General features: G+C 39.7%; 1 protein-coding gene across 1 annotated transcript in view; it reads left to right on the top strand.

Moving 5' to 3' along the window:
• Nucleotides 1–13,786, top strand: part of LOC104532359 (phospholipase DDHD1-like) — a 17,271-nt gene extending 3,485 nt beyond the window's left edge. The window contains exons 2-3 of the mRNA XM_010177551.1: nucleotides 11,508–11,636; nucleotides 13,577–13,786. Coding sequence (XP_010175853.1) covers nucleotides 11,508–11,636; nucleotides 13,577–13,728 — 281 coding nt within the window. The 3' untranslated portion in view covers nucleotides 13,729–13,786. The remainder of the gene's footprint in view (nucleotides 1–11,507; nucleotides 11,637–13,576) is intronic.
• The last annotated feature ends 1,884 nt before the right edge of the window (nucleotides 13,787–15,670 follow it).

Genomic DNA, 15,670 nt, shown 5'->3' with positions numbered 1-15,670 from the left:
CAGGAGATCCCTCTGCTGAGCAAACTGGAAGGGTATTTTGATTTTCTTGCTTACAAAGTATTTAATTTCATGCCTTGCAAAATGAACTGCCTTTATGGTGCTCGATGTCACTGACTCCTCTTGGTGTCTGATCCTTTTCAGTGATCTGCTGAGAGGTTGGTCAGTGGCACGACTTTCTCAGGTAAATTATTTATTATGGCAGGACACAGAAATGGGACACTATTTCTTAAGACTGTCCAAACAGGTTAACATGACTTTCAGATTTGCCATATCCAGTTGACCTGGATTTGTCTCCAAGAAGGTTATATCCTGTAGGAGTTCACAGACATAGTTGCCAGGTGTGATAGCTCTGTCTGCTGCTGATAAAATTTAATCAAATTTCTTACATTTCTGGAGGGATACTTGGTTCTGAATGCATTGGCATCTGTAACCCTTGTAAAAGGCCAGCTACCCTGACAGTCTCTGAAGTGCAGCATCCATCGAAGGTGTTGGCATGTGGCAGCCAACTTCCCACACCACCACAGACCAGGCAGAACGTGGGCGTGTTGGGGAGGGATCTTGTGAGCATGAGTCTCTTCATCAACTCTGCAGGGAGCTCTTCCTCCTGAGGTACCTAAAACCAGGCCAGAGGAATGCAGCTGAGGTGCTGGTGCAAGCAGATGCTGCAAGGGCATCACCCATCTCCTCCGTAGCTTGACCACACTCTTGTTTCACATTTCATCTCCACAGAGTCTACTTTGGTCCTGGCCAAATTCCACATACAGTTTTCAGTTTAAATAGTTAATTTTATTGTTGCTAGATACAAGAAAGGACGTTGCTATTCTGTCTTTTAAGACAGAGTAATCGATTCAGCTACAGGAGGAAACCACACTTAGGATAAAGAATTAGGGATTTGACTGCTTTGTTGTGAAACTGAATGTCTGCAGCCTGAATTTGAGTTCATACAAATCACAAATTTGCACAAATTGCAGATCTGCATATCAGCAGATTCAGGAAGGCATCTTCTAGCTTGTTGATAAGTAATTTTATATGAATTTTCTGAGCAAATTGAGAGTCATCACATTTTACAGTGGTCTTGAGGAGCAGAGCTTCGTGTTTGCCACTCAAGTCCGTGCTAAAACAGTTGCCTCTGGTGACACCTTAAACCCCTGAATGAGATGATGCACTGCTCTAACATTTTATGTGGTCTGATTTGTTCTTCTGCTGCTCTGTTGATAGGTAAAAAATATTGGGGGGTTTTGGGCCCTCAAATTAATTTGTCTAGTACTTGGGGTTTTGTTTTGTTTGTTGTTTTGTTTTTTTTTAAATCCAGGTAACACCAGACTTTTTTGTATATTGGCTTTGCTTGTCCTTAAGAACAATTAATTCTTCAAGCTTAACATACATAAATTAATATCAACACAAGATTTAAGGTGAGGTTTTGATCTAAATTCTTCAGGTTCAAATTTTAAAATATTTGATACAAACTTCAGCCCTTAAAACATGGAAATATCTGGAGTGTTTTATTTGATCACACTGAGAGTGGGTTATATCTCTGTGCCTGTGTGCAGAAATACTGACCTTCCTTGTATTGCATATACCCAGTGATTACACTTCAAAATATTACTACTGTAAAATAATTCTATAAATATTTCTGAGAAGAACCTAGGTTACACCACTTGTTCTGTGAAGCAATATTTCAACTGAAAGTGTTTTGAAGGGAATACAGAAAGGATATCATAATACCTTTTTAGCAGTCAGTAAGCTTCAAACGTGCAGAATAACATGATTTAGAAACAGCTTTTTGTGCATACTTAGGCAGACAGTGGGTTCAGGACCTATCTAAAGTAGTCCATCAAAGGAGCAACGTTCTCAAGTGATTTCAATAATATCAGGATAAAACAAGACCATGAACTCAGATCACAGCAGAGGCTTAAGGGTTCTGAGACTGGATACTTGGCTGAGAGCATTTAACCGCAATAAAGGCAGTGACCTTCAGAGCAAGAGCTTCTCGATGGAGGGTCAAAATTGTTACTTCAGGCTTGATTTTTCTCTCTTGCTCTGTGGCTAGAGCCCACATGTCCTTTCCTGAGAGTTCCTGGAGCACAGAGGAGCTGGTAGCAGGCAGCTCCTCACCACTTCAGGTGCAGGGTGGTGGTCAAGGATGAAGGAGCAGCTTTTGTCACACAATCCAATGTTCAGCTGGATGTTCAGTCTGTAGGATCCACAGCTGCCTGGTACATGGTAAAAATGCCATCTCTTGCCTTCTGTATAGTGGTGATGATGCCAAAGAGCAGAGCAGGAATAGCAAGTGCTCAGCGTGCTCCTGGGTGATATTTCCCACTGCTCTAGTTGAACATAAGGGCTAATTCTGATTCTTCTTCTTCCATTGAGCAGTGGTTCAAAGGGTACATCATAAACTGGTCCCCAGTATAAATAATATCCTCTAGCAGCCTTAAGGCTTGCTATCTCTGCTTTAAGAACACTTGGTTAGCTGTTAGCATCATAAATACAGTTGAGTACCTGTAATCTGTTGCTCCATCATCATTTTCAGGTAGATTAATTTAATTGGGATGAAGTGAAGCTGAAAGCTTAATATATGTGATAGTGAGGTGGGAATAGACATAGTTAATTGTATTTGCACACAGAGGTGGTGGAATATCCATCCATAGAGATGCTCAAAATTCAACTGGAAATAGCTTGAGCAACCTAATCCAGATTTGAAACTGGATCAAATTTAAAAGTTAGTCCTACTCTGTGTAGTGGATTGGAGCAGATGAACCCCAACAATTCTTCTGACTGAAATTATTCTGTGAGCAAGTGTATGATTCTGTGATAGGTGATAAGAAGTGTAGAAAAAAACCCCTGTGAGTCATAATTATTTTTTTAATACATTGATTTTGAAATGGCATAAGTTTATTCATTTCTCTTACAGTATTTCAGCGTGTGGTTAGATGCCACAAAAACTATAAAAGTTGCATTTGGAATAGTTTATTTGTTTTACCTTAGATATAAAATTTTTCTCTGTTTATAAAAACTTTACATTAAGAATGAATTTTTATTGCAGCTGGCTGAATTAACCTTTAGATGGGAAAGTCATATTCATAGAATCAGAGAATCGTGCAGATCAGACCTTCCTGCTCAAAGCTGCAGAGTCAACAAGAGCAGGTTACTCGGGATGTTTCCAGTGGGGTTTTGAATATCTCCAACAATGGAGACACCACAACTTCTCTGGGCCATCTCTTCCAGTTTTTGACCAGCCTCACCAGACAGAAGACTTTTTTTTTCCTTATACTTTATTTGAATTTCCTCTGTATATTCTTCTTGACGTGCTACAGTCCATAAACTGTTCTGTAGACTAAATTATTCCATCAAGTCCCAAGTGCAGTAGCTATGAGCCTAATTTTCCTCTCCTGTAATTTTCCTCTCCTGATGTTCAACAGTAATATACTTCACTGGCACCTCTATTAAGGCATCTGCTGACAGAGCTGTTAGCTGAGGGTGTGACGAGGTCTGATCCTGGACCAGCCTAACTGTGGCAGTTGAAACCCTGACAGAAGTGTGGAATATCACTCACTTGCACTGGCATAAGTTACTGGATCGTAGAGTCATAACTACTCCTGGTGACTGTGGGGGAAGATGCTCTTCTGTTGCATTTCTTCCCAGACTAACTGATTTCAGGTAATTGCAACTTAATGACTTTGTGGATTTAGCAGCCAGGCTGGAGCCTCTTCATTTCTCATTGGATTTAAACGCACTTTCTTGACTACATCAGGTTTTTGAGGCTGAAATATTTTGAAGTTAAAACTATTTGTGTGTGTGAAGGCCCACAGAGACGTAGATTTGTAGGATCTCACTTCAAGCCTTGCACAGGAGCCCCCAAAGAAGCATAAAAGGTATCCATCATAACCAAGTTAACAGTGGATGCAAGTCTCCCGTTGGGTGCCAAGAGCAGTTTCTTCCTGCTCACATAACTTTTCCTGCTGCTTAGCAGCAGCTTTCACTTACTTTAAAGTATTTCTTTCCGTAATCACACAGCACTGATACATAAATCCCTGAAAAAGATTATTTTGGATTGCTGTGCAATATTTCAATATTCTCATGAGGAGTGAAATAAGACAACTGAAAGTCTAGTCAAGGTTCTGGACTTGTCTTACCACCAAGGGGAAGCTCAACAGCAAAGCGTGCATAGCATTGCATTTCACCATGGAACGCAGCTTCTTGAGGACTTACAGAACAGCATAATAGTAGGATGTTTTATCTATTCTCACTTTTAATGATCTTCTTACACTCTTTGGGGAAAATAATAGAGCTGTGCTTAAAATTGAGTTGTTGGGGTTTGTTTTTTTTCAAATGTTTAATGTATACTTAAGAAGGGTTACTGTGTTCTTACCCTCTACAAATAGAGCATTTATGCTTTTGTACGTGTAAATGCAAAGGCACTTGGCGAGTTTAATTACACTGTGTTCCAGCTGTCTTTTATTAATGTCTTTAGCTTTGTTGTGATGTCATAACTGTTAATGAAGAGTGAAGAAATTAAATTGGGCTAATGTGACCTGACACTTCTGCTACAAAACCAGTTTTTTATGTGTGTATATACTTTTTCAGAAAATGTGCCAACTTTTTTTTTTTTTCTAAACCCCTTTTAAAAATTTTACTTTGAAGCTCAGTGTTTTTACTTTTAGTTCTCTACTACCTCCCTCCCTTCTTCCTCCCTTCTTTGTTCAAATGGAGAGGATATAAGGAGAATTCAGATGCTCCATGTCTTAAGCGAAAGCGTTCCCAAGGTACAGTAATTGTAGATTTCTTTTTTTGTAGTACTCCTGGCTTAGGAAGCTTTAAATTCTAGTTTGCTTGTATCAGTTAAGTTCCTTAGATTTACATGCTGCAATTTCTTGAGCTGTAGTCATGCCATTTCCTTCAAAAGGGAAGGAAAAAGCATCATAAATCTTAGAAGAAAAGTAGAAGTGTTGTGTACCTTAGAGAAAAGTAGATGCTAGCAGTATCATGCAGTGATCCTTATTATAGTTGTTTGTGACTGTGATGAAAATCGTAAATGTTTGTTCCTTACACTCTTTATGTGTGGTTTGGCTTCTTCATTAAGCTAAAAGCAACTTTTTTAGAATCACAGCAGGTCTGGTATAAAATAAATCATGTCAGAGAAGGAATGGAGGGTTTATGACAGGTAATGTTTTGTTTGCTGCTTTGGATAATGCATGCATCTTTAACTTGATGTTGTAGATTATATTTACTGCAGCTTTTGTATGAATACTGGAAGGAAATGAGACTTTGGACATATGATATAAAAAGAGGAAGCTGTTGGAATACGTGATAAAGGCTGCTGTGTTGCAGAAAACAACTTTGAACTTTGCAGCAGCTGGTATTGTGCAGATTTGTTTCAGAAAGTGGAAGTAGATCTCACAGGATCCATTAATGATTGCAGAAGGCTCAAAAGTACTTGTCACTGGTCTTTCTCTGCCACTGTTAAAACCAGTAGTGATTAAACTTTTACTGACTTCAGTGACTGTGGAACTAGACTTCTATAAACTGCACCCTCAATTAAAAATGCAAATGCACATGGTAGATTTATTCTTCTCATACTGTGTATTTTTTTAGCTCCTGAGGATATTGTAAAATACAAGAATTTATTCTGACATGAATAAATGTTTGCCTTTTGACTTCCTTTAATTATATTTTTCTATGATTGGGTCCAAATTAAAATGCCTGGAATCAAAATGTTTAATACTAAACTTTTTCCTGCCTTTTCTCACACATGGAACTCAAGGCTGTTAAAAGTGAACAAGTGTAGCTACTGTTTTGAGCAGTAAGAGAGGACTTCCACCTTTTATTTTGTGATCATAATCTTTAGATTATTTTGTATTTTATATTTTTTTCTTCAAATCATGTTCAGTTTTGGTAATGAATATGCTTGAATTAATTAAAAGTAGGTGCTTATGTAACAAATCGTGACATCGATGAATTGAGAGGTGGTGAAGTGTAAAAATGACAACAATGTGAAACAGCTCAATTTAATTAAGAGCAATAGCCTTTTTAATGGCTTTGCATTTAGGTTTTTTAAAAATAAATAAAAAAGGTTTTAAAATCTCCAGCTGTACCTCAGGTTTACACACCAGAATTGGAGTTTTTCAGAAAGAACAATAGCGGCCAAATTATGCTCTCAGCTGTATGTGTGGTGTGACAGGGTTTTGTGCAGAAATTAATGATTACTAATTTATTGTAAAATCCCTGGAAAAAAGAAGGCAGAAAAGGTTTTCAGACAGTATGGATCCCTTCTCTGGTTTTCAGCTCTGACTGGAATTAAAGTGCCTTTGTGGAGGAGAAGGAGATCATATCAGCTCTTAGCACTTCAAAGATGCTTTCCTCTAGATTGATTTTGACTTGAGCGTAGTCAAACTCTGGCAGACGAGCATCACCCCATGCTTTGGTCTTGGCAGGTGGATGAAAGTAGCAAGTAAACAATTGCTTACCTTAGTAGGTATTTGATTTTAAACTGTTGACCCCGTGAAATGCCATGTTCAAGTGTCTGTCTGTGTGCACTTGATGCTGGAGGTGTTGAGCTCCTCAAGCACTTGAGCTGGGAGGATGTTTGCACTGGCACTGCACATGCAGCGTGTGCATCCCCAGCTCCTCCACAGGTTTTGTGCTGTGAGCGTACAAAACAATGCAGACTTTCTGCTTCTCACCTATTCTCAAGTTATTTTTGACTCAAGATGAGTTTCTCCAGTCTAACTGAGATCAGATTCTTCAAGGCTTTAGGAATATGGAAGTGTTCTTGGCCAGGCTGGATGAGGCTTTGAGCAACCTGGTCTAGTGGAAGGTGTCCCTGCTGCTGGCAGGGGGGTTGGAACTGGATGAGCTTTAAGATCCCTTCCAACCCAAACCATTCTACGATTCTATATTTTATGTTTCCCTCTTCATTTTTTTTATATTTAGACTTATTAGAGGGTTTTTTTTCCCCACTGTGTTCATCTGTCTTGGTGAAACTGGAGGTTTGTGTGATAGTAACCGTTGATTTCTTCAGCTGAAATAAGTCCGTCCTTGATCCCTCTCGCTTCCCCTATGCTTCTCTCCTTGTTTTTGCATGGCTTGCTCGCTACTGTCTAGCATCAGGCTGTCTTCCATCTACAGCGGGGTTGTGCCTTCCATGTACTCATACTCTAGGTGTCTATCATGGTTGGTGTTTCTGAAAATTGTTTCATTGCTGGTTTCTGGCTACAAAGGAAACCAAAACTTGGTCTCAATTCTATGGGCTTGGCTCTTAATCCCAAACTAAAAAACTAAGAACTGTGCAGAATAGGTACAGTTTTCTGCAACTGGGGAAGATGCACCTACAGAGGTGCCTGCTAAGCAGGCTGTGCATGTTGTCAGTGTCAGAGAAGTCGTTCATGTGAAAACAAAGCTGCAAGAAGTCTGATCCGCAGGGAGATCCCTGTCCCATGGTTTTACAGGAGACCCTTCATCTTCTGTGCCTGCTGTTCAGAGATGGCGTAACCGCAGTCACATCTCAGTGAAGCACAGCAACATCCTAGCCTGGTGCCTTGGAGAGAATCCACAAACATAGAAAGCATGATCCTGAAGGACCCAGAAGGCAGAGGAATGAACGTGAAGAGCATTCCCCTGTGCCATACCCACTGCCTAATCTGAATTCTGTGACTTGGCTTACCCAGCCATGCTACGATATGCCTTGGTGACTTCCTGACACTCTGTGACATCTCTCGGTATGAACAGATCCTGAGTTGTCAATTTAACCACCTCTGTGGCACGTAAGAGGTTTATAGGACATTCACAGTTTGTTCTGAAAAGAGAATGTAAATCATGTTATCTTGTAAACTTCCTCTTTTTTGTGTTCAGTTTCAAAACACGATGGCAGCCCTTGTTATCCTATACCTGGAGAGCACAATTTGCATATCCTGATTTTTTAGGATGCTTATTTTCAGGCTGCTATCAAATCCTCTCCAAAGACACTTTTTTTTGTTCCCTGCCTCACTATTAACACACCCTTGGACTGTCAGCAGTGGAAGCTCCTTTTGGTTGGACTCTTTGAGAGTCTTGAGAATCTCTTCACAATCCTTGGTGCAGTGTTGTCCCTCATGAAGAGGTACCTGGTATCAAGGTGTTTGGGTTTTTTTGGTTTTCTTTTTTAACCTAAAGAGTATCTCCTGTGGATAATGACAGAGAACCACTGTCTCTGCCTAGATATTCATGCACACATGGCTTGTGGAATGTCTGTCCCTGTGACTGGTCTCAGCTAGGCAGCTCTTCTCTCAGTTGGATTTCTGCTATGCAAATGTGCAAGGATGTACCATTTTTCTCTCCCCCATTGTCATCACTGGGACAGATGCATATGTAGGGATAGAGAGTGCACAACCATAGTCATCAAGTGGTGTGTCACTCCTGTTTTGAAGGGATTCTCACACATCAAGAAGGCTTGGACCTCAGGGTGATAGATTTTTCCCTTATTAGGGGATTTCTGTTCCACTGGTGGACGTTATATCCAGGATCTGAGGAGGAATAGACATCCCAATATTTATATAAATTTAAAAAGGGGACATAACATCTCACCCCACCTCAGGAAGAGCATGGATTGGTCTGTGGAATGGGTGCATTGATCCTCAGGCAGACTTTTTAAATAGTACATCTTATGGCACCTGAGTGCTAAGGTGGAATACCCAGCTTAGTTTGTTTTCACCCAGGTAGCTCTTGTTACCTTTTAAAGGAATAGATCTACTCCTGGTTAGTAAGATAGACACCCTGGAAGTGTTATCCAGACTTCTGCAAAATACTGCACCACAGTGCATGGTGCCTTTGAAATGTCCTGCAGCCACTGTTCTTCAGTGATTGAGCCTCTCTACTGCTGGTTTGGACTTTGCTCTGGAGTGTGCACATGGACAGGCACTCAAAAACAAAGCAGAGAATGTGTTGGTAAACAAAATTTACTAAGACATGGAAAATAAAATGTAAATATGTCAATTAAATTGCAAAATTTGTCATTTTACTGGGAAATTGGTAGATTCTCTGAAAAGCATTGTCCATATGAATGTTCTGGATCTTGCCACTTCTCTAGAAACTCCTGATATTCTATGAAGGAAAACTGAGAAGCAAGAACAAACACTTGTTTGGTTTTTTCCCCCCTGAGTGCTGGTTAGGAAGGAAGGTTGTATAGTCCAAGTGCTCTTAAAAATACATCTGACCTTAAATGCAATGTATATGTTAACAGCACATCTCAAGAGAGTTAAGTTACTCTCTTGTCAAGAGACAAGGTAGTACAGTACTGCTGGAGATTACTGGTAGTTTCATATGGTGCTTTTGTTGAGTAGACCAAATTTTTCAGGTTCCCTTTTGAAGACACTACTAAACATGCAGAGAAATAGAGTTGGATATTTCATTTGCAGTTCCTCAGTGCTTGCATGTCTTCTGATTGATTTTGATGTGTCCTTCAACGTACGTGTTTTTGAAGAACACTGTAGAAGTTAGGAATCTGTTCTTCCCAAGTGAGAATAATTCATGTAGGGTTGGGAAGACCTACTTCTTTCTGAATATTCTTTCCAGTAGAGAGGCTGGACTTGATTCCAGAAAGATTTTGAGGATTATTTCTCCCCAAACTGCCATTCTTCCAGTGGTAGTAAGTGATTTGGACACAGGCCTCTCCATCTCTTCCTCTGCATGCTTTAGACATTGAGTCCAGTGCTCTCCAAAGGCATCAAGCTGCCATCCCTTCCCTGTCAGCTTCCCCAGGAACATAATCTGAGAGGGATTTTGCAGAATGCAGATAGAACAGCCTTTAAAGGCCTGCTAGACAATGCATGAAAAGTCTACATTGGTCATGGAATTGAGGATGGAGGATGTTGCAGAGCCATCTGCAAGGAGGTCCCTTGGCTTTGCCACTAGACTATGTACCTGACTCAGGACATCGGCCTCTGTTGCATTGTCTCCAAGTCTGAAAAGGAGATTTTGCTGGGATTTCCCTTTCCCTCTCCAGCTCTAAATTGAGATTTTTTAACTGATCTCTGCACCTGCCTGAATGTTAATGAAAAAATGTTCATTAAATTCTCACTAGATTGCTTCTTGCTCTGGACAGTCGTTACCCTAAGCTGATATGTCTGCTTTTCAAAGTCAGGCTTATTTCCTTTCCCATTCTTGATCTGTCAGTGTCAAACAGCAATCTAGTTCTAGTTATTTTTGTGAATCAACTGTTTACTATCACAGAAGGAGTAATCTTTTTTTCTATTCCCCTTGTTTCTTACAGACTTCATTTAGGTTTTTTATCAGACTATGTCAGGTCTATCTGCCTTGGCAAAGAAACCAAAAATACTGTAGGAGAAAGGTCATAACATCTAGCTTAACGTGGCTGGTTTGTGCTGTAGCAGAGTTGAAGTATGAAAATGAAATTAAGTATGAAATCATGATGGCTCAGGCTTTCTCAGAATGTTTTTAGAAGAGTATAAAAAATTCATTTGAGTGGCTTCAAGCAGGGGACAGGTTAGAGCTCCACTTATGGTGGAGGGTGGGGAACAAACCCAAAACAACCCCTCTGGGTGTTTTTCATGACTTTGTATTTTTTAGCAAGACTGACGACAGTTAAATAACACTTTTTTTGTTTTAAATAACACTTCTGTTGCTGTTGCCAGCTCTCCAAATGTTATGTACCCCTAAGCAGCAGATTTCTAAATAGGTGAGATCTGAATTACTAGTAATACAGCTGTGGTATTGCTTTGCTTAAGCAAGCTCTAAGCCTTAGATTGAGAGATTCTGACTTGCATGATAACATGCCTGCTGTGTTTAATTCCAACAATCAGGCAGTGTGTCATGAGGTTGGTCCCCGAGCTCAATCGGTTCCAAATCTGGAAAACACAATAACTGCACAAAAAACCATCAGAGCTCTTAGTGACTTTTGAAAGAGCTAGATTCTGTTCCGTGCCAGAAATTACTCATTCAGAGGCTTTCTCATTGAATTGCATTTCCAGCTCCTAGATATTTCAGAAAGGATAGAAATGCAATGGAGCCTTCTAGTAAAGGAGCCTCGAAAGCCTCTGTGTTGCTGTCATGCGCTGTAGTCTTGGGTCAAAACCAGGGATCTCACTATGCAGACACAGAATCCAGAAGATAAGAGTGAAATTGCTCTTTTTCTAGTGATGAAAGTTCATGGGGCAGCCACCTGGGCATCACACCCACCTGCAATATTTCAGGATGTATTGCTGTACCCACCCTGGGTTTTTGTTTTCAGCTAAGGGAATCTTTTGGAAACCTACCATCCCAAAATGAGGGTGGGAGGAGAATGATGTGAAATATCCTCAGAGGTGGTCTCCAAACTGCTGCTTGTCCTGGTCAGATTAAGCCTAAACATAAGAACTTTTCAAGGTAAGAAGTAGTATGGATTTAGGTATACTGGAGCTCTAGATTTTAACCTATGTGTAAATTGCTCTTCTCTCTCTGTGTTTGAAGAGGTTGGTTGTTTTTTTTTTTTCCTCTTACCCATCTAAATTAAATGTTGTTCCTTTTCGCTGCAGCTATTCATAGTCTAAAGTTGAGTCGCAACCATGTGGACTGGCACAGTGTGGATGAAGTATATCTGTACAGTGATGCAACAACATCTAAAATTGCAAGAACTGTTACACAAAAGTTGGGGTTTTCCAAAGGTAATATTTCTCAAGAGTTTGTAAAGAATATTGTAAATACCAATATTTGAAGTTTGTGACTTTAACGCTAGAAGGAGATTTGGAGTTTGACATTTTAATACGTGACTAGCTCCCTTTGGCCATTGCAGTTTTAGAGAAGAGTACATTAGGGTCCTTAGGTTGTTGTACATAATTGTAACTCGATGTGAATAGGCTGTGACTTTTCTTTTATTACTTATTTTATTATTATTTTGGATGTGGCATTTAGCATTACGTAATAAGTAAATGAAAATATTACAGTGGCAGTCTAGCAGCTACAATATAAGAATTACAGTTCCCCTTGCAACCTTAACTTTACTGCTGTGTACTTGCACACTGTGATGCATTCTTTCAATACATGATCATACCTTCCCCTCTTGCCAGCTCTTACTTTTTTTCAGTTCATTAAATAGATGTATGAACTGAGAGGAGGGGTGAAACATCTAGACAGAAATTGTTTCTAGTAGGAATCCAGGCTAATTTAAGCTCAAAACTACCAGTTATAAAGCCAGCGAGGCTGGGAGGGTTGGAAGAGAGGATAGTCTCTCTCAAGCAAAAGGCAGATTATTGCCAACCTAGAAAACTGGAGTTGTCCTCTCTGTTGTGGTGCTCCTATGCACTGCTGGACAACAACAAAGACAAGAACATACACATCTCTTTTGTTCCTTGGTCTCTGAAGAGAAAAGATCAAGCAATAGGTTTGGCTTTAAACTCCATGCTTTTGTTCTATAATTAATGCCCTCTTACCCCACAGGGCTCTTGGGTGGATACTTAATTAATGTTTGCCAAGAATTAATATAATTCAGTGCTTCAGTTCCAGAAGAAATTGAGTATTCAGTATCCAGAACATGATTTGGATAGCGTGTAATAATAAATAATGTCTGTCCTAAACAGTTTTAGGGGGAGGAATATCAAGTAGAAGCTCACTTGATAAACAAAACCTTAATTAATGTTCACTAAGAATTAATATAATTCAATGCTTCGGTTCCAAAAGAAATGAAGTATCCTAAATCCAGAACATTATTTGGATAGTGTATAATAAATAATAAGTAAGATCTGTCCTAAAGAATTTGCAGGGAGAAATATCAAGTAGAAGCTCACCTGATAATCAAAACCTGCCTTCAGTAAAAACTGTCCTTAGTGGTTTTGTAGTGTTTTTCTCCTCCTTTCAAAACCAAACAAGTTGTTTGTTTCAATTTTTGTGGTGGGGAGTGATGCTGCCTTCCTCTGCGTGGCCATCTGAAGGGGTTGCTCACACTCCAGGGCTGTGGTCCTCTGTATGGGCCTGTCACTAGAGGGGGATGGAGCCACACTGTGCCAGTGGGTTTCTCAAGCCATAGGCAGGACACTTGAGAGAATACCCATATTTGCCCTGGGTAATTGTTTTTTTGGTTTGGCCACTGAACTGGAGAATGAGTGAGGAAATTTGAGGTTGGATCAGCTTGAAATAAAATGTAAGTTTTCCTCATCAAAATGAAAAAATTGTAAAGCTTTTCAACCAGAGAAAGAATGACAATGCTTAATCAGTTTTGTGGCCAAATCATTTCCATGATCCTTCCATGCTGTGGAAGTAAGGTGGGGATGTGAGGAAGTTTAATGATTGAGACACACAGAGGGAAGGGTATCATGTAAAAGTGGATGGACAGTTATACAACTGTTTTCTAAAAACAGCTGATTTTCAAAACTTCTCTAAAATCAGTTAGCTTTACAGCGGAAATGGCTTGTTAATACATTAATTAATATCACCTGGAAACTCTCAGGAGTTTCAAATTGCAGATATTTGAAAATACATGCTTTTCTTTTATGTATAATTTTAAAAATACTTTAATGTATTGGTCTGAGACAAGTCAAGCTTCTGTCAACATATAAGACCATTGCACTTCATAGAATGTAACTGATCTAGGATGATGTTTTTTCTACAGCTTCAAGTAGTGGGACAAGGCTACATAGAGGCTATGTAGAAGAAGCTACGTTAGAAGACAGGCCACCACAAACTAGTCACATTGTGTTTGTTGTGCATGGTATTGGGCAGAAAATGGACCAAGGAAGGATCATCAAAAATACAGCTATGTGAGTGCTTCGTAATATTTGCAGTACAAACTCTAGCCTGAATATAAGGCTGATGTTATAAATGACAGCAGACCCTTTGGTTTAAGCTGTATCTTTTCCTCTTTCCTTCTCCTCCTCCTCTTCCTCTGAGTCATTAGTCTTTACATTGTGGGTACGCTGCTTTCTGTGCTAATTTGGATGTATGGGCCTCGTGAGAGCAGCTGGAAGCCAGAAGAGCAAACATACATTCTGTTTTCAAGACCAGCACTTACAACTTTTAGGGGACTGGCCTGTGAATTTCTAGCAGCTGTGGTCAGTGACTTTGCTGAGCAGGAACAGATTTTTAATTTGGTCAAAATCAAGGGGAATCTCCATTGTTCCTGCTGGTTCTCAGAATAGTGGGCAAGTGAAGTGCATACTGGTAAGAGAGGGGAAGTGGGGGGCTAGTGGGGATGTTGGCATTTCTAACAGGACAGAGTTCCTGAGTTCCTTCATGCAGTTGGAAGCTATTGCTGTGAGTCTGCTCATCAAGCTCTGTACATAGACACCTGATAAAAAGTAAAATGTGATTGAAAGCTTACCTGATCTTTTAATTGAATTTCTTTTGTGAAGACTGGTTTCCAAATGGTTTTTGATTTAACATCTGAGCTGACTCAGAAGGCTACTTAGGGTGCTGATGAATGAGAAGAGAAACTCCTGAACTATTGAGAATGCTGTCCCTGGAAAGATTTTTTAATATTGGAAGAAATTGTAAGGTTTTGATGACAGCATTGCGGGGGACAAGGTGTTGTTAAGGAATGCTTCATTAGTTGAAAGAAGAAGCTAAAAAACTGTTAAGTGCAGATGGTTTAGTATGCGTGTCCCAAATAGTTCAATGTTCCATCAAAGCTGACAGAAATAGTGACATACCCAGTGACTCCTGTGAAAGTGTGTGTAGAGCTGGGATTACTGATGTTGTGGTAAGAACTTTGTGAACCTCCCTTTAAATCCAGAACAGCAATGTAGGTCAGTGTTTATGTGCCATGGCTTGGTGTCTACCATCATGTCAGCAGGCTTCTGTGGTTGTTCAGCTCGTTGTTCCACCCTAGTGTCTTCTGGTGTGGTAGAGTAGACCTCTTGATTTCACTGCTGTGTCATTTGTCATCTCAAAGCAACAACCTGCTACTTCCTACTCCCTTTTTTCTGACGCTTCACTGCTCTTTTATCCACGTTGTTTAAGAGCAAGCAATCAAAACCAAAGAGAAAAGGATCCACAGCCCTTGATAAAAAGCTGAAATTAGTCACCAAAATAAATGTAAAAACTTAAATTTTTGTAGGAGGCAATTACACTGGAAATGCAAATACCCTAAATATAAGTTGTTGTTTTAACAGTGACGAGAAATCAAACTTATGCCTTGGAATCACTAAGATTTTCTGCTTTTTTCCTGCCCCCCCCATATCCCATGTTCCCATACATACAGGGGTTGCATGGTTGGATTAACTTGTGCTCGGGACATAATGCATAGGTGTTCATTCCATAAGAAGTCCTACTTTTATTGGCAGTCCATTATGTGAAATCTTTTATCTAAAAGGGAAACTAAGACTTTTTGTGCTTCAGTAAATCTCGCTGATATCCTCAAGAAATATCAGACAGTATCGCATGGCCTTTTAAAATGCTAATTATTATCATAAATTATGTCTTCTGTACAAAATCTGCAAATGAAAGCATCATTTTAGATTGAAGTCTCTCTCTTTTCTTTTTTTTTAATAGCTTAAAACTTGTCAGTGAGGAAGATCCCATATGTTCTAGGAAGAGATTGTAGAAGAAACGTCTGCCAAACCAGCACAAGGGCAGCTCTCACAAGCCGTACTATCACTTTCTGTTAACACCTTCATCCATGATATATGTGTGGTTTTGGGAGGGGGGGGTTATGTTCTTTTGCATTAGAGACACAGGATGTCAAATGTTGCCTTTTGAAAAAGGATAA

This window comes from Antrostomus carolinensis, unplaced genomic scaffold, assembly GCF_000700745.2.
Source record: "Antrostomus carolinensis isolate BGI_N321 unplaced genomic scaffold, ASM70074v2 scaffold38531, whole genome shotgun sequence".
In the NCBI taxonomy this organism is placed as follows: Eukaryota; Metazoa; Chordata; class Aves; order Caprimulgiformes; family Caprimulgidae; genus Antrostomus; species Antrostomus carolinensis.
This window is presented reverse-complemented; position numbering and strand designations above follow the sequence as displayed.